The sequence below is a fragment of the Antennarius striatus genome, chromosome 1 (genome assembly GCF_040054535.1).
Source record: "Antennarius striatus isolate MH-2024 chromosome 1, ASM4005453v1, whole genome shotgun sequence".
Classification (NCBI taxonomy): domain Eukaryota; kingdom Metazoa; phylum Chordata; class Actinopteri; order Lophiiformes; family Antennariidae; genus Antennarius; species Antennarius striatus.
The window spans coordinates 19290189-19315337 of NC_090776.1; the positions used below are offsets into that span (position 1 = coordinate 19290189).

At 45.3% G+C, this 25149-nt stretch overlaps 1 protein-coding gene across 5 annotated transcripts in view; it reads right to left on the reverse strand.

Moving 5' to 3' along the window:
• sox6 (SRY-box transcription factor 6) overlaps positions 1-25149 on the reverse strand; it is a 117708-nt gene that overhangs the window by 21065 nt on the left and 71494 nt on the right. For 3 of the 5 annotated variants that reach the window (XM_068314270.1, XM_068314271.1, XM_068314268.1), the window contains 5 exons: positions 15930-16053; positions 12092-12171; positions 3836-3985; positions 1210-1390; positions 798-985 (listed from right to left, as the gene is read on the reverse strand). In XM_068314270.1, the coding sequence (XP_068170371.1) occupies positions 798-985; positions 1210-1390; positions 3836-3985; positions 12092-12171; positions 15930-16053 (723 nt within the window). The remainder of the gene's footprint in view (positions 1-797; positions 986-1209; positions 1391-3835; positions 3986-12091; positions 12172-15929; positions 16054-25149) is intronic. The other 2 variants (XM_068314272.1, XM_068314269.1) reach the window with 1 other exon arrangement.

Below are 25149 nucleotides of genomic sequence, written 5' to 3' on the forward strand. Positions count from 1 at the left end.
TGATCTCTTCCAAACACCAAATTAGAGGGAAATCAAAATAGATATTCAATGACTTTTTTACATATACATTGACCTAGTTGAGGCTGTTGGTTGAAAGTGTCAGGTGCTGAAATATTAATGAGCATCGCTCCCAGTTCCTGCCTTCTCCTCACAGCCAACTGGCAGCGTGGCATCAAGCTTGAAGAGAGGAGGACAGCTTTTTTCTCTCCTTGATTGACTCATCGATTGAAGATATTTTTAAAGGGATTCCCTGGGAGTGTGTGTGTGTGTGTGTGTGTGTGTGTGTGTGTGTGTGTGTGTGTGTGTGTGTGTGTGTGTGTGTGTGTGTGTGTGTGTGTGTTTGTGTGTGTGTGTGTGTGTTTGTGTGTGTGTGTGTGTGTGTGTGTGTGTGTGTGTGTGTGTGTGTGTGTGTGTGTGTGTGTGTGTGTGTGTGTGTGTGTGTGCTTGCACTCCTGGTACAAAGCGACCCCGTCCCACGTCGGGGGACGGAGAAGGGTTGCTTTAATTGGGCAGAGACTTCAGAGTGTTCTTAACCACACCGGCCGGTCGTGGCCCTCACACCACCATCAACGAGGCCATGCCCTCTCCAAACACACACACACGCAAACATATTCATGCTAATTAATAAACACATATGTGCTCTCTGATGGATGCCAGCTCTTATCAATATGACCACCCTGGATGTGTTTTAAAGAAAAACTAGTTTTTGGAATCAACGCTGCATCAAACGCATCTACTTTTCTGCAGGTAGCGCCAAAACACTTTTTTGGAACCGTCGGTAGGATGCAGATCCTCACCTTGTCAGCTCTGCAGTTGTTGAGGCCCGCCGACGTGAGTGCGGACAGCTTGGCCTCCATGCCCTGCTGGTGATGCTGCAGCTGCTCCCTCTGGATCTGCTCCCTCATCTTCCGCGCCTCCTGGATGGCTTTCATCACCGTGTCCTGGTCCCCAAACAACGCGGTCGAGTTTAGGCTGGACAGGATATCTGCAGGCAAGCATATAAGTGGAGTTCGGGCGGCGAGAATTAGTCGCTGCCAAAAAGGCGAAACCCTAAACCACTTAACACAACAACCCGACAGCAGCGTTTATTTTTGAGATATTGAGGACGAAGCCCTGCGTTGTGGTCTCCCCGGATGTGAGCGCTCGCTGTAAATGTGTGTTTTGAACAAACTAAATCTGTGTGGGATGTTTTTTTGCCGAGTGTCTTACCGAGAGACGAGCCACGGCCAAGGCCTCCTCCCAGCGGACTGGGGATCCCTCCCTTGCTGGGGAGACTGTTAGGGATGCTTCTGCTGCCAAGGAACAGGTTTTGTGTCGGGGATGTGGGGGATTTGACCAATTCTGTCGTCTTTGGCCGTGCCGACAGGTTGAGCGGCTGCGTTCCCTCTTCCTATGGCAGCAGAGGGAGGAGTGTGAGAGAAGACAGATGTGAATAGACGCCGCATCCCCCTCCCCACCCACCACCACCTTTCCCTCCACTGCTGCTATTAGGGGGAGGGGGGGAGCTCAGGATTCCAAGACAGCTCTCCCCTGTTCCCAGTTAATTATAGGATCCCTGCCTTGACCCACACCTCCTCCTTGGTTGCTCTCGCTCTTTGCTCTTTCTCCTCTCCATCCCTCCATCCCTCCTTCTCTAGGAGGTTCGCTACTGTGATCTTCTTCACAGTTGCCCGGTGCCTTTGTTCATACTAATTAAAGCAGATTCTGTCTCTCTGTACGTCTTCATCTGTTCTCCCTCTCCTCCTCCTCCTCCTGCTTCTCGCTCAGAGTCTACACTGCGGTTGAAAGAATAAATAATGACCAGATAACGGTGCTGCCAGTGATCAAAGACAGCTGTTCCATTCATCAGATGTTGATGCTCTATTATCTACTTCATTAATTTGTTTTCTAATTTCAATCCTCATTTGTGCATACTTGGTTTTTTATCACAGACTTTGATATCAGCAAGTCATTCCAAACTGAAATAAAGAATGAGTGAGATTTGAGGAATCACTGAATGTAGTTTTGACATGAGAAGAGAAAGCATGAATCTTACTGTTTTTGTTAAGCGTCGTTTGAGTCTTTTCAACAGACGTTTTTTAAGCATGTTTTAAATTTGAACGCAAACCTAAAAGTAAATGCATACAAATTAGTAAAAGTTGCATGATGCTAATCAATGAAAAGTCCAGGATGATTGTCCTAAAATCATGTTAAAAATTTAAAAAAAACTAAAAAAAACAGGTAAATAAAAGAATACAAAAGAATATGAAAGAATACTGTATATTGGATATTCATTCACTTTAACCCTTTAAAGCCAAATATTCACTATTCTTGACCTTTTAGGATTTTGAGACTTAATAATAGGTTTGATCATGTTTTCCTCGAAAAACCAGATGTATACAATCAGACGCATGCATCTGCATTTTGCATGAAAATTATTGCATGCAAATTCCAGATTAAGCAAAAATTATACAGATTAAAGTTCATATATATACAAATTTATGAAGGGTTTTTTGACAATTTTGCCAGAAATTTCCATCAAGACCTTATTTTCCATAAAATTAGATTTTTCTGGCAATTATTTAATAGTTCAGGTTTTAAGCGCTAAATACGAGCAAACATTCTCACCCCAGAATAGAATTGTAATTTAGAATAAACACCGCCGTTCATACAGCGGTCCTTTAAACCAGATTAGGGCATGCTGCCATTAACAGTGTTTTTCAAAGCAGAAGCCTCTCCTTGTCTAAACATATGGTCAGACCTACTGCCCCCAGGCCTTGTTACTGCTGTGCCAATAACAGTTTGTCATGCTGAAAGCAGATAAACAAAACTAAAGGCAATCTGATCCATTAGACTATTGACACAGATGGAAAGATGCCAGTCTGTGTCTGCTCTCCGTTAAAGCACCAAATGAAAAATGTCTACAGTTTCTTTAAAAAGAGGCGTAAATGTATGTTTTTGGATCTATTTACACCTTGCAAAGTTACTGTATTTTCCGCACTATAAGCTACACCGATTTATAAGATGCACCTTCAATAAATGGCGTATTCTAAAACCCTTTTTCACATATAAGGCGCACTGGATTATAAGGTGCTCTGTTGGTTTTTGAGAAAATTAAAGGCTTTTAGGTGCGCCTTTTAGTGTGGAAAATACGGTACTTTCTTTCATTGTCGGAGGTTCGTTTCAGTATTTAAAACCTTTTGACTGCAATTAGTGTTGCTTTAATAGCTGGCATCCGTCTATTTTTAAATCAGAGAGACCAAATTGTTGAGGCTGCTGAATGGCGATATCCCCGTAAATCCCAGGAGGCTGGAGAAACCTGAGGCGCTACATGAGACAGAGAGAGCCGGAGTGGCTTCCTACCATGTCCAGGCTTGATTTATGGTCCATCTCCATTGTGATATTATTAAGCTAAACTGCTCCAAACGGGCATATGTTTCTGATTTTGACGTGAGGGAGCAGGGATGATGTACTGTATGTGGCCTTTTGTCTGCATGGAGGTCTGGTGGAGTTGTGCCACACAACGCTCACATCCAGCTCTTGGTTTGTTAACAGGAAAATAAGTCGATTTTGCTTTTTACTTTGCTTTTTGTCATTGTTTGTGGAGCACTGTAGGAATGGATTTCATCTAGTTGAGTTATAGAAACGAAGAAAAGCACTTTTTATTGTAAAGGAAATCTGGCTTTGAGCCTCCATGGCCCTGTCCACAGAGTTCTGGTTCATAAAGACCCAAAGATTGATGACCTGTTAGAGGTGTGGCTGCCATTTGATTCAAACAACGCCGATCGGTTCGAGTCCAGCACCACTCACGGCCTGGGCTGGTGGGTGGGCAGGGTGCGGAAGGTAAAGGTTGTACCTTGACTTGAGTGACGGGGCTGGATGAACTCTTGTCGTTCTTCAGGGAGGAGGGGGAGATGGGCCCGCTGGTATTGATTGCCGGGGGAAGTAGAGGCAACTTGGCTCCGGGAGAAACCTGCATGCTGGCGAGCTGGGCGGCATACAGTTGCTGTAGGGAGGTGGAGAAACCCACAAGGCGTTAACGTTCAAATCCAGCAAACATTCAGAGTCTTATATTCTGTCTTTTCCTCCCCCCCCCTTCTTCTTCTTCTCTGTCTGCCTTCATCTCCCCTCACTCACTTTTACGTCTTTCCTCTCTTTCCACGGGGCTGGCAGAGAACCTTCATCAAAGGTCTTAACTGTATTTCAAAGGCTGAACCCAGAGAGAGACAGCAGTCTTAAAAACCACACAGAGATGGCTTTCATTCAAGATACTTGGAGCCCCTGTTTTCCACTCATCACAGAGAAAAGTTTGCCGCCTGGATGCGGGAGTGTTAGCAGAGGTCTCTCATTTCTCCAGATCTACAGAGCCTCTTATTGAAGTTGTCCCATTCCACAATGTCAGAAACTGGAGCTCTACTGGCCTGCCACCGCAGAATATGTTAAACACAAGCGTTATTAAGGCTTAGAAAGCTGCACAAAGAGCGCTGATGTAATCACCTTTATTTTCCTTGGCGTTAACTCAGTGAGATGTCCAACTGTTGGTGACATTACCACACAAGAGGGCGGTTCAAGTGACTGGCAAAGAACTCAACAACTGTTGAGAACTCAATTTAGATTTGTGCCACTGGGCTTTGGACGTGGAATATGCTAGAAGGCGTGATTAAAGACGTTGATTTCAGGGTCTGGAAATATTTTTCTACCCATGTCCATCTGTTGGTTGATTGGTTTGGATTGTGCAAAAAAAAACAAAAGTTGGATGGATTTCTATGAAACTAAGTGGGAAGACGGGTTATATTTTTGTGTAAATGAGACTAAAGTGAAACATCCTGCATCTTTTCTTATCAGTTTCTTCAATTTGAGTTCTGTCTTTTTAGCTTTTCTTTTATTTATGATGGCGTGAATCATAAAAACCACAGATTCACCAGTTGATGGCGATTCACTTATCTGACATTCAAAAGCTGCTATTATTCCACCTGGATGTGATACAGAGATCCATCCTTTGCGAGCTTTATTCTGAAGTTACAATTAAATGTCTTGACATTAAGATTTGTGCCTTTTTTCTACACTAAACCCCCAAACACAAACCTCCAGACTGACTTGATTAGATGATTGTTTTGTGCTTGTTTTCCTGAACCCGGCGCTTCACCGCTGTGACTTCTTTTTGCCTCGGGTCTCTATTGATTGGCCACCGGGTAAGTGATGAAATTGGCTTTTGTCTCCTGCTGCAAATGGCGGGGGTTTGTCAAATAGAGCTACTGTCTGAGAATTAGTGTTACTTCGTGTAGCTTTGCACCAGCCCGGTAGCGCCCCATGACTCCCCCCGCTGGCCTGTTCACCTCTTCGAATTGAGGCGATCCTTACCATTTGCTGTCGGGAAGAATCTAATTTCTCTTTCTCCGGGCCAATCAGCAAACCCCGTCTCATTTCCTGATTCCACTGGCCGCATACAGACATGCATTTGTGCAGAAAGGGGGAAAAAGCAACCCTGCCCCACCGGCCTCACCTTTGGCAGTGTAAATGCAGACCAAAGCCAAACAAAGCACTTTATGTCCACTGACGTATCTCCAGATATAAACACATACATGCTTCTGTAAGAAACTTTATCGCTGTCGCATAAGCGTCAACACAAAAGCTCCATTCTTTCGGGGGACCTGAGGATAACAACGGCACATGGGCAGCGGAAATGACAGACTGATTATGTTCCCACAATGATAGCACTGCCCCCACCTCCCTCACAAACAGCCTTTTGTCCCAACAGGAACGGACCCAACTCTATTTTCTTCTCATCTTAGCTAGACTTTGTTAATGTCAGGAGTAAAGGCTCTCTGTGTGTCTCGTGGGTGAGGGAGGGGGGGATTGAAGGAAAGGGGAGAAGAGGTTGGTGTAGGGGGGGTGTCTCCATTCATTGGCTGTCACTCTGGGCTAACACACAGGTCTTAGCGGAGGAACGGAAGCTAAGTCTGCCGTACTTATCAACAGGCGTGTTCTTGATCTGACAATTTTATCATCCTGGAAAAAACCCCCAGCACAATTAGACTCTGATTTGACTCGGGTGCCGTTGGGGTGCCCCTTTCTTTTCAGCACTGATTACGAGGTTAGTGCCATCAGGTAAGTGTACGTCTTTGGCTGAACAGATCGACACCCAACACGCAAAAACAACTTCATGAAACATCAACGGTTGTGATGATGCCAGTCTCCTGAACCAGAAGACATCTGTCTGCTTTCCACTAATGACCCTCCCACCTTCTTCATATCTGCTTTTGTCTCGGGAGGGGGTAAAAGATTACGTGACATACTCAAAGTTACTGGTCGCGCCTTGAAATACTGCAGGAAAGAATAACAGCTTTCTGTTTCTCTTCCTCTTCGCTCTCCTCTGTCTTAACAGTATTTGTTATAATTAGTTTAATTAGTCTGTTCCCATCCTCGCGCCTCCTTGTTCGCATCCGTAGGGCTTTTAAAAGGTTTTGCCTTCTTTGTAATAAACAGGAAAACATCTAAAGACAGAAGCAACACAAAACCTCAGGTCTTCCTCTTGACCCCCATCATTCCCCCCCGTTTCCCAGCGGATCCCAACAAGCATGGGTTCAAAGTGAGCGTGGCACGCTCAAGGTCAGCCTGTTAGCCTCTGGTAATTAAAAACAAGCCCTCTGGAGGCAGCAGAGGTTAAATGGGGAGGTTCACTTTTCCGCCTGCGACATTTAACTCAGATTACACACTCTGCTGATGATGTTAGGCGTCTCCCAAGTATGAAGATGGACAGCGCTCTGTTTATTTAGCGAAACAAAAAACCCGGAGACTGAGATGAGCTCCACGTGCGACGCGAACAATTTGGAGTAAATGCACATGACCTCAACTCGTGCATTTAAGTGCTGGAGGTTTTTTATTTTCCAAAGAGGCTGGTTTTATTACTACATCTGCAGATATTTTTCAGAATTCTTGCGATGCGCCGTCACGACCGTGGAAACAAAGATGAACAAATTACCCTAAAAACCACAATGGCGATTAAAATGCTCTCGGTTTCCGGTGATTGGGCTGGTATCTGATGCCTGTCATGCTCTTTTAAACCTCTCTCTTTGTGTTGGAGGGTATCTGTTTGTCTTTCTGTGTCATGATCTCCCCCGGCCCGGCCCGGCTGCTGAGCGCAGGGCTGGAGATGAGGGCATTAACCATGCTTCAGTGCACCAGACCATTTAAAAGGCAGCGCAGCGCCAGCCCTGTTTGCCACAAGGCTTGTACAGGCTCATTGCCCAGGGCGACCAGGCAGGCTGACCCAGCCGAGGCCCAGATGTCGGGAGCAGAGGAAAGCGTCCTGGTGCAGTGTGCCGATGCTTTTCAGTCTGGCCCAACATCTGTCTCATCTGCTGGCACCCGGGCTGCTCCGCTGCCGCCCAGCTCCTCACCGCTCTCTAACTTAACACTGTAGATATTAAAGTTCCCGATATGTGTTTTTTTTCTCTGGCACATGCAAACTCATGTGTGTTTGGGTGGAGGGGGCTCTCCAGACCCAGCCCCCCCCCCCCCCCCCCCCCCGAGCCAACCCTCCCATTCAGTGCAGCTCACTGCATTATCCACTCTATCTGTCCATCTGTCCCTCTGTTCACCGCTGCCTCCATCCAGCTGCTCACCTAGCCGTCCTATTAGCTGGCCTTCCGCACGCAGCAGCTAGCCTCGCCCGCTCTGCTCTGGGTTACCTTCAAAGACGAAGCTGCTCGTCTCATAAACACAGAAACAGATGCTCTCTGCAGAGTGTCTGTTCTCCCTTTACCCTCCTCCCTCCTTCTTTTCAAAGTCAAAAAGTGCTTTACTTGCTAACGACGAAGCCGTTTCTTCGTATTTGCGCCACACAGGCGTTCACATCCAAACAAAAAGATAACACGCAGGGTTTTTTTTTCTGCTGGAGATGTGCAACACTTTGTCTTATCACGCCAGGTCGTCTGAGCCTCTGAGTACTCCTTCAGATGTGGAGATCGGTTTCGGATTTGTCGCCGAGCATGCGGGTTTCTTTTCATCTCAACAATAAGAGCGTGAGCCGGAGCCTGGCCCGGGTTATTGTGGGCCTGAAGAGACGCTGTGGCAAATGTGGCGTACCGTGTGATCTTTGCATCAAGTGGTGAATAAAGCAGCTTGAAAATGTGAGGATAAGATTAGTCTGGAGAGATAAGAGCGAGAGTAACAACATATCTAATAATCGCAAGGAGAATAGGAGGCATTTAATAAAAATACACAAATTAAGAAACCAGTAGATGATTTATTTTTGTGTGTGGGAAAATGGAAACAAGAAAGAGTCTCAACCCTAACATTTGCTTCCACTGATAGAAAGCAGGACTTTCTCAGAGGTCCTCCTCCAGTCTAGTGGTACTATAACAAGGCTGGGTGATATATATTAAGTTCATATTGGCCTTAAGTAAAATGGTTTTTCACCTGGCCACTGATGCAAGCCGCGGCATGCCAACAACACATTAAGCGCCATCCGAAACAGAAAAAAAGAAAAATCTTTTGTGGAATTAAGAGATGTATTCCCCTCTTGTCTCTTCACTGGATGGAATATCGTGGGTGTCGGGACAGATTGCAGCGCACCCCGAGAACAATTTCCTCTGTTGGGTGAGAGGTGTCAGTTGTAATCAGGGAAGGACAAGCAGGATCGAGCCATTGTTTCCTGCCGGTGCCGGGCTCATCCCGGCCCTGTGTGGGCGCTAATGAAGAGGGGCATGTCGCGCCGGGATAGGTTTACCCGCTTTCCCTCCTGTGACTTGAGGATGAGAGCCAATCTGTCAGGGAAACATTGAGTGAAATTGCCCCATGGTACAGCAGCGCCTGGTGACAGCCCCTCGCATACTGGCAGCCTCCAGAGCGATGCTACCAGCCTGTATTGACAAGCAAATTACAGTCTCCAACACTGAAACGCATCCGCGAAGATTCATTTACATCCATCAGCTCTAAGCCTTTGTTACCGCCTCGGGTCTCTGTCGCTCGGATAGAAAGAGTGAGGACTGTGGGGGTGTTTTGAGGGGGGGGCAGACTGTTATGACAGAGGAGATGTGAGGAGGCTGCGTGGTCAGCATTAAGACTGACAGAAGGGCTTGCCTCTCTGACTGGATGGCTGATCGCATTACCCCTGCAGCATTGTGGGAATTAATTCTTCCAATAAGATCATTTTTTAAGGTTCATATCATGCAAAATCTAAACGGAGTAAATGGGTGAAAATTATACCTTGCCATGCGGCTGACAGGAATTGAGGTTCTAATTGGGGGGGCAGCTTATTCAGCCATACGTGTGAGAGGAGAAGGTGAAACTGAACAGAAAGTTTAAAGGCTTGTGGACTAAATGAATAAACTGAAAAAAGCTCAGGAATGAAGGGTTAAATGAGTTTATATGTAGACCTCGGATCCAAGAGACGCGATGTAAGTCGAAAAAAGACGTAAGTCCAATTAACTTGTGTCCAATCTAAACTGTAGATAACCATTCCCAGTTCTGTACTGAACTCTATTTATTAATGCATTTTAAGTAATATATGGTTAATACAAAACATGTAATTTAATTTTTTAAGATAGTACAAAGAAAACGTCGCCGTCTCGTCATCAACAGCTTCTGTTGCATTGTGGGTCACTGGGGTTGCTACAGGCTAATAATATGATATACTGTGATCCCTCGTTACTCGCGGTTAATGCGTTCCAGGACCTACACGCGAATAACGAATTCCGTGATACAGCAAAAAACTATTTATCTTATTTTTTACAGTATTTTAAACGTTTATGAACCCTCCCCATACTGATATTAAACCACCTTCTGTCTGTATTACCTTTGATAGACTGATAGACTGTTTGAAGCACCTTTGTGTCTCACAGAAGTGCGCTGGTTTCCGAGACTCACGGAATGTAGCGCACTTCCGGGTGCCGTCAGCCAATTAAATGTGTGTACGGAATCATGTGACTGCCTACTAAAAATTCACAATGAAGTGAGGTCGCACATGTTGATGCGCAAATGGGCGAGGGATGACTATGTTTGTTGTTTTTTTATTATACAGTAACATAATAATATGTATTTCTAAGGTATACCAGTGATTTTACAGAATTTGTGGCGGACAGATGTAAAATGTAGTAAAACGGCATCAACTTGATTTTTTTATTGTGTATTTTTGTTGGAAAGCAACGTAGACACAAAGCGACGCGAGAGGATGTTTACCTGCATATGTTTGTCTTTTTTTAACCCAAACCTTAAAAAAAGAGGTTTTTAAAGTTGCACCACAATAATACTGGACATAAGAATAAATATTTAGTTCAACTAATAACCACACAGGTTATTGGTTACCAGCTTGTTTGTTTGTGAGTCACTTCATTTGCTTCATTTGTACTTATGACCTCTTCCCCATTACACACACACACGCACACACACACACACACACACACACACACACACACACACACACACACTGAATCAATCCACTTTCCAATAGTTTCATTTTCGGTACAATTATTGCTCAAAGAGGCGAGGACACTTCCACCAACTTAATTCCACGTCTGGCCCGATGCTATGTTTTTAATCACAGCCGACTTGGCGGTGCTTTGTAGAGGAAGTGGTGGCAGTCACATGGTTTGTTGATCCCAGCTATGGAGAAAAGGGCATGTTTGACTTGCCTTGCTGTTTTAAGGGGAGTCTCTATGCAGGGTAAATAGCAGCCAGCAGGCAGAATATGTGACAGCCTGACAGACTTCAATTAATGGAAAATGCTCGTCTTTTTTGTTTACTGTGTTCAGTAAAGGTCAGCAGAGTCATGGTCTAGGAGGCTCTGTTTTGCCCCTTCCCAGGGTTACACACATAATCAGAATTAATCACCCCCACCACCACCACTTCATCTGACCTCCCACTAAAAACACCCACGTCTCTCATGGACACACATCTTAAAACACGAGTGGACTCTTTCCACGCCTTGCGTGTTCTTCCCAAGCATTGCTCCAACTTGCTGGGGCTTGTCGGCGCTGGGGGTGTGGGGGGGGGTTAAGACCAGCGCTGCATGTACAGTAACAGTCGCTCATGCTCCAGCTCCCCTTGTTTGATCTTGTCGTTGTGTTTTTCACTCTTTGGCATCACACGTTTGCAGCTTTCAGCGAGTCTCTGCTGTTGTTGCGAAGCCACCACAACCGCTTAACCACATGTTAGGAAAGATTCCTTTTAATCCTTTGTTTCCCCTCTTTTGTTTCCAAAGATCGGCACTGATTCCCGTCTCAAATAGACCCTGTAATTACCCCGGAACTGTAACTGATATTTAAAAAAGCAACTGATGCAACAGCAGGAGCGCAGACACACTTGTTGTTCGACTTCTGTTTGTGTGTTTCTATTATTTAAAGCAGGTTAAGAGTCAGCCAGGGATTCATTACGACCAATTTGGAGACAAAGATCGCACACGGGGAGGCCCGAGAGGCACGGCGATATAACAGTAGTGAGGACGGAACACAGATAATTATCTGTATTACACATTATCGCCTCGGGTTAATCCCTGACCTGAGTTCAGCTATGTGAGAAAAGTCCTGGAGGAGCCTGTAGGGCTTGGAGCCCATCCCAGCGTTTTCTGAGGCTCAGCCTGGCTTTGTGCAACAAATCATGAGTTTGCTTTTACAAACACAAAGACGTGCATTCCCAAGAAAATTCCAGGTGTTGCCACTTTTGTCTCGGTGAAAAGAATTGCGTTTCCGGTCTTCCTGGTGTGTTCCCAAGCCCATTGGAGTTGCGTTGCACTCGTTCCCCTTCTGGTTATTTGTTTTCTCTGACTCGCGTAAAAGAAACATTACGGAGGGAGATTCTTCGCTCACACAGTCAATTGTCTCCTGATAAATTCACTGGCAGACGATTAAAGCAAAGCCAAGTGATTCTCATTTCCTCTAATAACTATTATCTTCCTAACTCCTGTGTCTGCTGGAGCCGGTGGGGATAACTCCTCTATAAAACGGGATAAATTACATATGTAAGGTGATAAGCGTGCGTGAGCTGGAGGCTTTCAGGATTATTTAGTGTGCAGCTCATTACTTAGCGTACAGCTGCTTAGCCATCCCCCTTTTTTTTTTGCCCTGGGCTTGGCGGGTGTCCTTAGCATTCTTTGTCGTGGGACTGTACGTACCTGGAGCTGGAGGGGGCTGAGTCCCGATGCTGCTGCAGCTGCCATTGTGGATGGAATGAACTGCACGGGGTAGTTATCACCTGTCAGACAGAGAGAGAGAGACAACAATGCGCACAGGTTCAGACAATGAGTCAACCCACGGCGACCAGACAAGTGCCAACACGGATCCCCGAGCCTTGGGTCGCCACGGCGATGTGGCAAAGAAGTCTCGCCTCCAAGCCCAAACATCTGCATCAACAAAAGTTGAGGATTACAGTAATCCCTCACGTATTCGCGCTTCAAGATTTCAAGATGCACGGCTTCACTACATTACATTTTTTTAGTATGCAGTCACGCGATACCATACGCGCATCCTATTGGCTGACAGCATCCGGAAGTGCGCTGCGTTCCGAGACTCAGGAAACGCAGCGCACTTACGTGAAACACAAAAGTGTTTTAAACAGTCTATCACAGTGTTTTAAAGGTAATACAGATATGAGGTGATTTAATATCAGTATGGGGAGGGTTCAGAAACGTTTAAATTACCCTAAATAATAAAATAGCTTGTCGCTCTATCGCGGAATTTCGTTTTTTGCGGGTGGTTCCCAGAACGCATTAACCGAAAGGAACAAGGGATCACTGTAGTTTGAGAAAATACCATGACAACTACAATCCATGTTCGCCGAGAATAAACGATAAATAAGTCAGTGAACGTGACCCGCTGCCTCCCGTGCTCGTCGGTTAGTGATTATGTAAGGAGCGTGTTCTCTCAGGCAGCGCTACAGCTGCCGACTTGTCTGGCTTTTGTTCAGAAGTGCATTGTTTCTGAGTGATAGCTTTGGCAGGCGAGTGAAAGCACTTGTATGAGAACTGGTTGGAACAAGTGTGCAGTCACAATAACAAGGTTTAAAACACACACACACACACACACACACACACACATACACACATATTCTTATCTCACGTATCACAAACAAGGACGCATCGGTCTCCATATAGCAGCGCTATTCATTACCGCCCGCTATAAAAACGCCTGCTATGTGAGTGATATTACACTGGGGGGAGGGGGGGTGAGAGTTGTATGACGGAGCACCAGACCCCCCCCCCCATCTCATCCAGACAGACCAGACAGAACAGCCCCAGTGAGACGGACGGGGGGGGGGGGTGGTTTGAAGCATGTGTCTGGAGGAGGAGGCAGGAGGGGAGGCGGGATGCACAGTGGGAGCGGGGATGGGGGGTTGGAGGGGTAGTTGGCCTTCGCTCAGACCCCACTTCTGGCTGTCACTTCTCCTCACAAACATATGGAGCCATTAAGCCACAGACAAGGTAAATGTATATACCTTCTCTTTCACTTTGCCCCCGCCCGCTAGCCTCACTTTGCAATCTTGTGCAGAGCAGCACAATGTGATACAGGCCGCGGAAATTCAATCCCCATTTAGTAGCAAATAAAATCACACAGCAGAAGGGGTTTCAAATAGCGCTGCGCTGGACGAGTGGGGGGGGGTGCTGTGGTTATTTCTACACCTCCTCTTTTTGGCATCGCTTTCCTTCTGTCTGTGACGTACGATTGGAGAAGAAAAAATGGTTCCGTGTCTTCCGATGTCATGTGAAACCTGGGGAGGGCAAGGGAGGCCGCCACGACCTCCGAGGGGGTCTCTGAGGTCTGGGTGTCTCCAGTTCGGTTGGAGGCACCAGACGCCAGCAGGATGGGCGGCGGGCCAGGTTAGCGTCGCCATCGGAAGAGAATGATGTTTAAAACCTCGTCTTTTTCCAATTTTTTCAACTGGACGAGACTGCTCCCATGCCCAGAGAAGGGACGCTGGGTTTTTTAAAGAAGGAGGGGGTGGCAGATAGGCCAGACTCTATCTGGCCTATCTGCCACTCTCTCTCTTTCTCTTACCCTGTCCTTATCTTCCTTTTATTTCTTTTCCACCCAACAGGTCAAGGCGGATGGCGGCCCAAAAGAGTAGGTCCTCAATGAGGGAGTTTTCCCTCACCACTGTCGATTATGCTCTGGAGGGTTCAGTTAGGTTTTTGTGTCTGTTAAAGCACTTTGAAATGTCTGTTGCCACGATTAAGCACTATATAAATAAAATTTGATTGATTGGTTGGTGCATGTGACATCGGTGTTGTTCATGTGGGGGCCAAAATGTAAGTCATGGATCCACAGAAGGCCAACGGATGTGGGCGACCTTCACAAGTTTCAAACTCAATTTTGCTTTCTGCTTGCTTCAAAATGCGATTGTGTCACCGAAATGTGTCGAGATAAAAGGCACGTCTTCAATATCTTCTAAAACATAAAACCGTTAGCTTGATGTCTCTTCGGTGGAGGAGCCCCAAAGACCTCCTGAAGTCGTGGAAGTCCAGCTCGTGTCTATTTGTTTAAAAGATGAGCTGCTGCTCGTGCGGCTGTGCTTACCCACCATGCACCATCAGGCCATTGAGCACAGCCAGCACACGTTTGATGACTTACCATCGCCGCACCAGAATGACTCTCTTGCCATGTGAGCGCCACGGGGGCCCAGGGGTCATAAGCGGCGGTCCCTGAGAGTTGTCTCATCATGATAACATCAGATTAGTGTGTCTTAGTGTTGGGAGTGAATGCTTGGCCACTCACTCCACGGAGAAAGGGCATCGCAGCGTCCTGTATTCCCCCCAGGTGGTGGCGATAACATTGTCCTCCCTGGATTTAATGTGTATATTGTGTTTGACGGCCGAAATAATAGAGGTTGTGAAATACCTCTCCAACTACAAGAGTCATTTTCGGAGCCCCCTTTGCTATTTCTTGGCGAACTCATGAATTATGCAGGAGCCGCGCACACGGCGACCCCTGACCATGACTCCATAATAGCTCCTGTTATTTGAACTAAAACATTTTCTGTGTCGAACCAATTGCAGAAAGCACACTGGTAAAAGACTCCCCCTCAGGCACTTTGTTTAAGCTGTCATGGCTCCACAGTTCCAAAGCAGCTGACTTTCTTTTTCGTCCTGTGGTTTTATAGTTAATTCATTAACTGCACGACCACACCTTTTAATGTTCTGCTGAGAACCTGCTGACTTCTTGCCGTTTTGTCGCTCCGTTTTTCAGTTGTTTCTGGTGCTGTTTTTTGAATTATTTTTTGTCTGATTCATAAATCTTTTTGTCTTTGATAGAAATTTAAAGGAAAACACGCACAAACTCACTTTAATTTGAATAGTTAATAGAAATTTCTTGATCCTGGGAGCAAGTCGGTTGAGTTAGCTTCAAGTGGATGTTTTTGTTTTTCTTTATTTGAGCTTGCGCATCTTTAATTTTCACAAAGACACAAAGGCGTGTGAAGTTACCGCTCTGGCACGACATCAGTCGACATGTTGGAATGATTAGATTTATTTTTGAATGTCAAGGGCGGCCCTTTTCTTCTCAATTTAAAAGACAAAGGCAGAGAACAAGACAAGCTGTTACAGGCAGTGAAAACAGCCTCCATGTGCAGGAAAACCTGTTTATTACTCCCAACTATCCAACTATCTGCAGTGTAATTGTATTTTAATTACTGGATTTATAAAAGCAAACGTTTCATCCAATTGTGAGAGTTGCTTTTCTTCTTAAACCGATAGTTTGACTTTGTTATTTGATCTTCAACAGAAGATTCTTAGAAAAAAAATGACAGGCAGCTCACTCCTGAAAGATAATTCCATGTGGAAGACATGTTTACATTCCTTTGCTCCTCTACCCATTTCTATTGTTTCCCATGGACTAGAACATTCCCAGGCACTGGGTTCAGAGCCCGCCAGCATAAATAAGGCGTGTACCTGTTGATGTATGTCGTTGAAAACTTTAAAATCACTTTTTTTCTCCGTAAAACGACGTAAAAGAGCATACCTGGTTTATACGACATCCCCGGGGGGAAGAGGAAGCCTTGCTGGGCAGCGGCCGCCGCCGCTAGAGCGCGTTGGTCGTGTGGAAAGATGGGGATCATGACAGGAGACACGTGACCCTGTACCTGCTGAACAGACAGGAAGTGGAGATCAGAGAGAGGCCTAAGCATAGTCATGGTACACAGAAACACACGCCCGTTCTGGGGGGGTCGGGGGAGGCCAGATCACAGGTCTTTTTAACGCGTGCTGACAGGGGGCTCAGCGGCTGGGGCAGCCCCTCGTGTGCCCCCACCAGCTCTTAATCCGGACCGCCATTTCTCTGTGGTACATCAAAGGCCCCCGCGTGCGCACGCTGTTCCAGTATCGGATGCAGGCGGCGACGCGCGAGACGGCCAGAAAACGCTCAGCGATAGCCTCGATGCTGTTAGCATGTTAGCAAAGCGGGAGCTGAATGCGTCACACATGTGCGGGAATGGTTTCCTGTGTCTGCAAGGGACACATTGGATCAACGTTAATTATCAGACAAAACAGACAGTATCATCCACTCTATAAGGCCACACCTAAAAGCCTTTCATTTTCAGTGTTTCTTATATATGAAAAATGTTTTAGAAATAGGATGTTCAATGAAGGTACGCCTTATAATCAGATGTGTTTATATTTCGGGGCGCTTCATAATCAAGTGCACCTTGTATGTGAAAATTATTTTTGGAATAGGCCATTCATTGAAGGTGCGCCTTATAATCAAGTGCGCCTTATCGTGCGGAAAACTAATTTAGAGTAACGGTTGTAAAATAGTGGCTAGCTGACACGTAGCTGCAGAATTTCATTTTAATGCCGTCCTCCGTCTGATTCGCTTCACATATCAACCCAGTCTGCTTCTCACTCCGCTGCTACAAACATCCCAACAAACCTGTGTGTGTGTGAGTGTGTGTGTCAGGTGGGTGAGTATCTCGCGTCTCAAAAGTGACATGTGGGGGGGGGGCTTTGCACACATGTTGCAAGGCCTAGGCTGACTGTCATTCTCCGCTTCCTGAAACTCAATGATGGGTAGCAGCGCGGCTACCAGGGCCCTCAAGGGTTAAACCAGCACTGAGTCAGGCCACCTCAGGGGAACCTGCCTGGAAAATGGGTTAATAAAGGTCACCCTCCGCCCCCACCCAACCAAAATAAACACTTTGCTGAATGTTTCTCCATTCACCCCCTCCTTAAAATCAGCTCGCAATAAAAAACGGGGGCCTGGGTGCAATTACCGCTGCTGCATTGGGGCATGAAATCAACCTGCTCAGAGCAACGGCTTTTCCCCCAGGTTCTGGCTCAGGTCTGCTATGATCTCCACTGTCAATCCCCCACCCCCCTATACCCCACCCCCACCCCATGGACCCTTCATCGAAGTACTCACTCGCAGCTAGTACAGTAAACCCACTCAAAACCACGTTATTGATCTGTCCAGAGGTGCAGAGCTAAACTGAAAACTAAATAAATAGAAGGATTTTATGTCTACTGAGCTTTTGCAGAAGTGTAACTGCAGACAGTGCATTATGGGAGAATGGGAAAGTATGTGATTCTTCCAAAAGTAATCTTGTATAAAAAAGTGCTGCTGCTGGAGAAAGAGAAATGTCGACGGAGACGACGACAAATGACCTTAAATCAAACATGGCTTTGTGTTTGGAGGGTCCAGGCCCAATGGGTGAGAGATGAATCTTGGCCTTGCATGTATGGAGCATATGGGAAAACACAATAATTAATGTCACGACATGAGGTAGGGCCGGTGACAGGCGGAGTGGTGGTGGTGGGGGGGCACTGGGGAACACAGCGTTTCTCTGTCTGCATCAGGACTGTAAAACCAGATGGAGTGTGTGTGAATGTGTGTGTGACGAATGTTTATAGGTCGTAAAAGTCACACTTTAGAAAATAAAATAAAATTAGCGACTGTCAAATATTCCAGTCTTTGTCTCCAGGTGATGAAGTTTGACCTTTTGACCTTTTTTGACATCAGATGAAGGAAGAAAAAAGCCACAAAGAATCACATGGAAGAAAAAAAATCTCTGAAATATTCTCCAAATATTTTACGTAATTCCCTAATATAATACAAACGCGACTTTCATTTACATACCTGATTATTCAAGGTATATATATTTCAGATACTTGCACTTATTTTCCTCCTATACTAAACGTATAATGATATCTTTTTATCGCGGATATCAGCTTTTATTATTATCATTATTACATTAAAACACGGAGCGGAATATACAAGACGTACCGAGGCAAGACGGAGCATTGAGGGGGAAATAAATGCACTGAGCTTGAATGGCTGTGATTTCCATTAATGAGCTCTATACATTAATGTTTAAATCACAACGGCTAATGTCAAAGAGAGGTGAATCCAGCTTCAAGGTGGCATCAACTGGTGGAGGTTAGCCGAGCTGCCTCAAACGGCGCCGGGGCCTGATCATTTTGAAAAGCATTTCTAAAAAATTTGATTTTAATGGAAAAAAAGAAAGAAAGACAAACAAACCACAAGAGATATTTTTCAGAGTGCAAACCCTCCTCCCCCACCTCCACAAGAGTTACCCTCAAGTTTATCTATGTATGGGCTGAGTGCCCGGGGTAGTTCTTTGCCAAGACGATCTTGAGGAGTTGGAGAATGAAGTGGAGCAGATGTGAGCGGGGGCACTCGGGCAGCATCCTCCCTTCTCCTCGAAAATACGGCAGCATTGTTGTGCTGGCTCGGCTCTTCCTTTGTCTTAACGCTGCTAAGTACTGGATAATGTCATTTCACACCATCTGCCCCAAGGCTTCATTAAAGATACATGAATGGGTTATCTTATGAGGAACAGGTGCTATTGTTTGTCCCCCAAGACCCGGCACTAAGGATCTGACTCGGAATACTTGAAGAGGAGCATCTGTAGTGATCAGTCAGACAGACTTGGCTGAGGTTCCCGTCTCTGCCAGCAAGCACTCCAACAGAGGTTTCTGGGGGAACTCAGCCGCCTTGCAAATTGTATCATCAATTCAGATGACCTGATGAAGTCTGTATCAGGCCAGCGCGCAATCTGTTTCGCTCTCAAGGAGACGCTGGCGTTTGATAAATAGAAGCGACACGCCACTCGCCTGCAAAAAGGAAACATATACATACGTGGGTAATGCGGTTATTTTTAAATATTCGAGATTACGCATTAGTTTTTGTTCTGATTCGTAACAAATTGCGAAAAAACATCTTCAGTCAATGTGGTGTTTTTTGTTGTTTTTGTGCGTCCCTCCACCTCCAACGCTTCGGATCGCTGCAAATGGAGACGTACAGCGCATTTCAGCGCTTACTTGGACACCCGTCAACACCCATGTTCCTCACTGTCTGTTCTACCCGCCCTGAAGCCCCCCAGGAGGTCTGGAAACCCCCTCTGGAACCCCCACACACAGAGAAACACACACTTCCACCGAAAGGTTTGTGACGTGAAAGAAACAAAGATTTCCAACATAATAAATAAGAATTAACCGGATTAGAACAACAACAAAAAAAGGGGGGGGGGGCAAATACCTTATTCTTATAGCAAAAACTTCCACACATCTTTTCCATTATGAAGTTGTTTTCCCAGAAACATCAGTCCCCGTTTGGATTCATGATTATCGTTTTAATAAAATCACTTCAGCCGCTGTCAGACCTGCAGCTCTCGCTAACGTTTCCTCCTCAGGGTTGTGTAATTTCTCTCAGGGAGGATGAACTCCAGCTGTTTCCGTAAGACCTGATAGTTCACACCTCACCCCCCCTCACCCCAGTGCCCCCCACACCGTACGCCTGTGAAATCACCTTTTGTGATCAATTTAAAGAGCAAAAGATCTTGAGGAAGTTGGCGAGTGTGGCTCCATCCCGGCAGCAGCACATGTAGTAAAACTGACACCAAACAGCGGGAAATGTTTTAACACACGCCGCTGAGCCACAGCCCGCCAGCGCACGCTGTTTTGAGTCTAACTAGCAGGAAAATCACTCAGCGGAAGAACTTCTGGGCCGATGAAGCCTCGGCTACAGGTTCCCCCTTCATCTATGAAACCATGAACGTGTTACTCCTTTACTAAAGGTTGTGTGTCGTTTGGTTGTGCTCAAACATCCAGATGTAACTAATAAATGCAACTAAATGTAACTCAATAAAATGTAAAATAAATGTAACTACTCCTTACTGTCAAATAACTGAATTTATTACTTATTCAAGTTACAAACATTACAGTTACACATAAGGAAAAATTGTTTGTTTTTCTGTTATAAAATAAATCCTTTTGTCAGGTTATTAAACCCACAGAACTCCATCAATCAAGGATCAAACTGTCAATGAATAAAGAAAAATAACATCAAACACAAGTTTGTTCAAAATGTTTTTGTCAAAGTTGAAATGGGCTGAAATACTGCATTGTGGGAAATGTAGTAGAGCAGTTTGACCTATTTGTTTTTAGACACTCTGACCTTTTCTTGTGGGGTCACTGGGGTGTTGTTGGCCCTTGTGTGGGCCACACTTGGCCCCTGGGCCTTGAGTTTGACACATGAGCCTTAAAAGAATTTAATTTTAGGTGGGCGGAGCCTCTGGTGAGGTGAGAAAAAGATAGAGAGACTTGTACAACCACAGTAAGACTAACAGCGACTTTAATCAAAAAAGTGAATTTATAACTATTCCAATGCTCGACAGCAGAAACAGTTCAGACACACATATTGATCGAGCAGAGATGTGATAGTGTTTGGGTTCGTCTGGGTATTTGTAATCAGACAAATCGATTGATCCATGAGGACCAGCACCTGAATGAACGTCTGGATGTTGGAAAGCAAGAGGGCAAATATATAGGCGTTCAGGTCACATGTCATGGTCACGCCTCCGACTGTTCTCCTGACTTCCTGCCTGTTTCTGAAACCCACCAGCCGCCACTGTTTGCTGCTGCTTTGAGAGCCATTGGGGATAAAATACAGCGATCCCAGACGAGGAGCAAGGTCAGGCCATCCAGAGGGAACGAGCAGGAGATGATTCCTGTTCCACTAATTCCTTACACAGTCAAACAAGCCCTCTTGGACAACAGCCATTCCAATATGTCTATATTAAGTCGATGGGAAGCTTGAAAGAAGGGTAGTCCCACCCTCTGACCCGCCCAACACCCCCCACCTCAAATCCCTTCACTCCAGCCCGCGTCCCCATCAGTCCTCCTGGCTCCTTTAGAATTCATGCAGCCTGGTGGAATTTAAGGGGTTTTGTTTTTGTGAAGTCAGTGGAGGAAGTTTTGTTGTTTTTTCTTTGCATCATGCATGATTTTAAAATGCATTTGTAGGTTTACAGTGTTGTGTGCGTGCGACAAATTGTGCTAGCCTTGATTGAAAAGAAGGATTTTATCAAAAATAACAATCTTAGCTAGTCACCCAATAGCTGGTATTGCATCATAGAGGGACCCCAAAGCTTCTGGGGTCACAGAAAATAACAGAGTTTGTCTCATATCCTCACTTAATGAAAAGACAAACAAGATCAAGACTGCATTATGTGTAGGAGTTACTTACTTTACACGCCTGACCTATAGAAAACAAACCTAATTAGAAACAAATTCTATATCGTACAAAATAGTTCCTTTGTTGTGTGTGAACTTTCCTCCAACCCCCCAAAAACAAAAAACACTCTTTCTACAGGGGCAGGGGGCTGAAGGCTTTGCTTTTCCACCCCAACCCTAAGAAAACACTCGGCCCTTTCTCTGCGCCGGCCGCCTGCACACAGTGGAGCCCGTTGACGCCGCCGAAGATGGCGGCCCCCGAGAGCCAACGCAAAGACAAAACCGTTTGCATAGCGTTAGCAGAGAAAACACAGTCCCATGGAGGGAGAGGGGAGTAAAGCAGCATCACAGTGGAGGATGTGTTCTCCCTCCACTGGTATTTTCCCCAACAAGGGCTCAGGGTACGGAGGGGGGGGGGGCCTTCATGCAGGTGATTCCAACAACGGAATGGATTCATTCCCTGATTCGATGATCTCCGGTGACTCTCCCAACCCGTGCAAAGCTAGTTTGGATCACGGATTGAATGGATCCGTGATTGAACAGCCTGATTGAGAGGAAACCAACGCTTTTCATTGGTTGATCAGCTGAAAGTCAATAAAGGTGCTTTTTTGTTTCGTTTTGTTGTTTTTTAAATCTCGTGTTCTCTTAAATTACTCATTTTTTTATTTCAATTGTGTTGAAATGACCAAATCAGAATAAACTCTGGAATTTGTTTCGACCGTTTCATTTGCATACCGCCACCACCATCCCTCACACCTCTCCCTGCGTCATTAAGTTTTAACGGGGCTGTGATGGCTTCATTGTTTAAATTGCACACGACTTTGTTTAACGTCAGCATTTCTTCTGCTTCCTGACAAGAAGTCACATTTCATAAGTAATTAAATTGATCCCTCCCTCCCCCGCCGATAAGGTCCACTAAATGGAATTATTTGTATCCAAGTGTCAATATATTAAATCAAGGAGGGCTAATGAGTTGGGTCACCGCTTTCCTTTATCTTCGGTCTTGCATGTGCACATCTTCATCAGCTAACAGTCTCCTTAAATGGAGGATGAACATGTTGGACCGACTCTCCCTGGGCGAGAGCCAGGCTCGTCTGACTAGGCTGTTAATGCCTGCACATAATCCTACAAGCAGGCTAACACAAAGCTCTTCAACACAAGGGAAGGCGCTGGCGGCTCGGCATCTACACACACACACATACTCGTGCACATGACGCCCACACACACACAATCATTTTTCTGCTCTATTATTCTCTTATTATCATGCTAACAGTTCCAATCTAGATGTGCTAATTGGACGACTTACACATTCCCTTTAACAATGTCTATTTTGGTGCCTTTTTTTGCCAGTGCATTAATAAGAGTCTCACACTGAGAAAATCATTTATGCCGCGGAGACAACAAAAACATCTGAGAATACACAAATTAGCGCTATTATCTTTGTGCAATTACCATACAGCCCTGTGTTTATTTAAACTCGTCAGATTGATTTACAATATTTACCATTATGTTGTACTTTCGCAGCCTTTGTGTCTCTAAATTGCCAACCAAATGGAATTTGTGCAATAAATTACTCTGTCGGATTGGATACCAGGCATTTTCTTCTATAATAACAAATCAGCACAACTAAAAGCAGATTTATCATATAGACCAAACACCAATTTGATGGAATTTGTTTTTGTTTATGCTGGAAGAGGAGGTTTAAATAAGTGTATGTGCCGATCTAGACAATGGTTTGAAAGGGCTCAGCTGCAGAAGGAACAAGAAATGGCGACGCAGTTGCTGCCGCAGGGTCCGTATGCATCAAGCTGTTAGGATGCTGTTAATATAGTCTGATAGTTATTAGGTGAGAACTGCTTTATCTACTTAGTGATTTATGATGCAACAGGACCACCTCCCGTACAATAGAACAATGTCGCCAAAAACCCATGTGAAACAGTGGCTTTGATTGAAAAATTGTAGAATCTTGATAACAGCTGCTGGTCAGACTGGATCGGATTCATAACAGATGTTTCACATCTACTTTGACCAATCTTGACAACGTCTACTTATAAAATTCAGATGTGCCAACATAATTCTGATGTTTCCAGAGAATTCAAAAGTCATATTTGATGTAGGGACTGGAATAAACCCGGAAACACATCCTGGATCTCACGGCAGAGTCAGGATTGACACATCAATGCCACGGCAATGACAAACGACGATGTTAAAGACGTCGTGATATTGTCAGTGACTGTAACGTTTAACGTGTTTTGGATTAGCGGCGTCCCTCTGTTTCATCTGCGGCGCTCTGCTTTCTCCTGCCTGTTTGTGGAGATAAAATTCACCCTGACCTTTCCAGTCTATTATCTATTTATTTATTTATTTTCTATATTTATTCTCTTGATGTGTGTATCAATGTGTGGGTCCCTGTGTGCCGGCGTACAGCACACCGTCGCTCTCTGCATGCGTATGAGTATCTACAGGTCGCCATGTGGGGGTGGGGGGGTGTGATTCATCGCGATTTGAATGATAAACTGTTCGTAACCACCCACTAGGGAAGAAACGCATGACGAGCTCAAGGTAAAAGAACGAGCTGATGTTTGATATCAGGTATTCAAAGTAGCTCAAGCTAATTGTAGTTCAAACCAAATCCAATAGGGGGTGATGTTGTTAACTGACTCCCAGGAATTGCTGGATTGCCAGTAAGCGGCTGTTAGTAAAGATGAAACACAAAGCTATGCTAGTTCGTTAGCAGTGAAGTTAGCCGCTAACTCAGATTGCAATTCAATGCCAGTTAGCCAATTACAAGGTGAAAAGCTAATTAGCATAGCGTAAAACTAGCATGTCTAGATAGGTGATAGGTGTTGGATGACCCCGCCCACTTTATGTCATCAATGCAAGACTAAAAAACAAGTGTAGATTAAAAGCAACAACCCACACTGAACACCACGACGAGACATGGAGAGGAACATATCAGCTAAGCGTACTTGCTAACATCACCCGCCCGCCTGTCTCCATAGCGCCACAAACTGCAGTGATAGGGTTCTGTTCTATCGCTATCCTCCAGGACGTGCATGAATCGGGGTCGTCAGGGGGTAAGCAAAGGTTGCATACCTCTGGACGGTACTGAGTTACTACTTGAGTTTCACGTCTCGGTTTGGTTTTGATATACATCGTGTGAGAGAACACGTCAGCTGACAGAGACAAAGGTTAAGTGGTCCACATGAGTTTACAGCTGCTTGTCCGTCACCGACGGAGAAGTCGTGAAAAAGAAAGTAAAATAATGTTGGGACAGTTCTCAATACGTATATGTTTAACTGTCTTGGTGGTGTTTCAGATTCACGACTGAATCAACTCAAGAGTTAATCTTCAGGACTGAATTAGTGCTAAGACGATTCCAACGACAAGGATGAACTGAGAGAATACAAACAAGCCGAGGGAAAAGCACACAAAGCCTTGAGCTTTAACTTTTGATAAGCCCCCAATGCTGCAATCAAAACATCTGCTATCTTAAAACAAGTGACATTGTAATCCCGAAGGACAAAGACTTAATCTTTCTCCTTCCCTCGTAAGAACGATGAGAGAGGATAAAAAAAGAAAGATGGCTATTCAAAAGGAAAACTTGATTAAACTGCACGCTGCCTCGTTCCAAACCTCACGTACTAAACGTCTGCAACCACACACTCCTGATGAATTCCCTTCAGTCCACATGCAGAAGTGCTTTCAAAGCA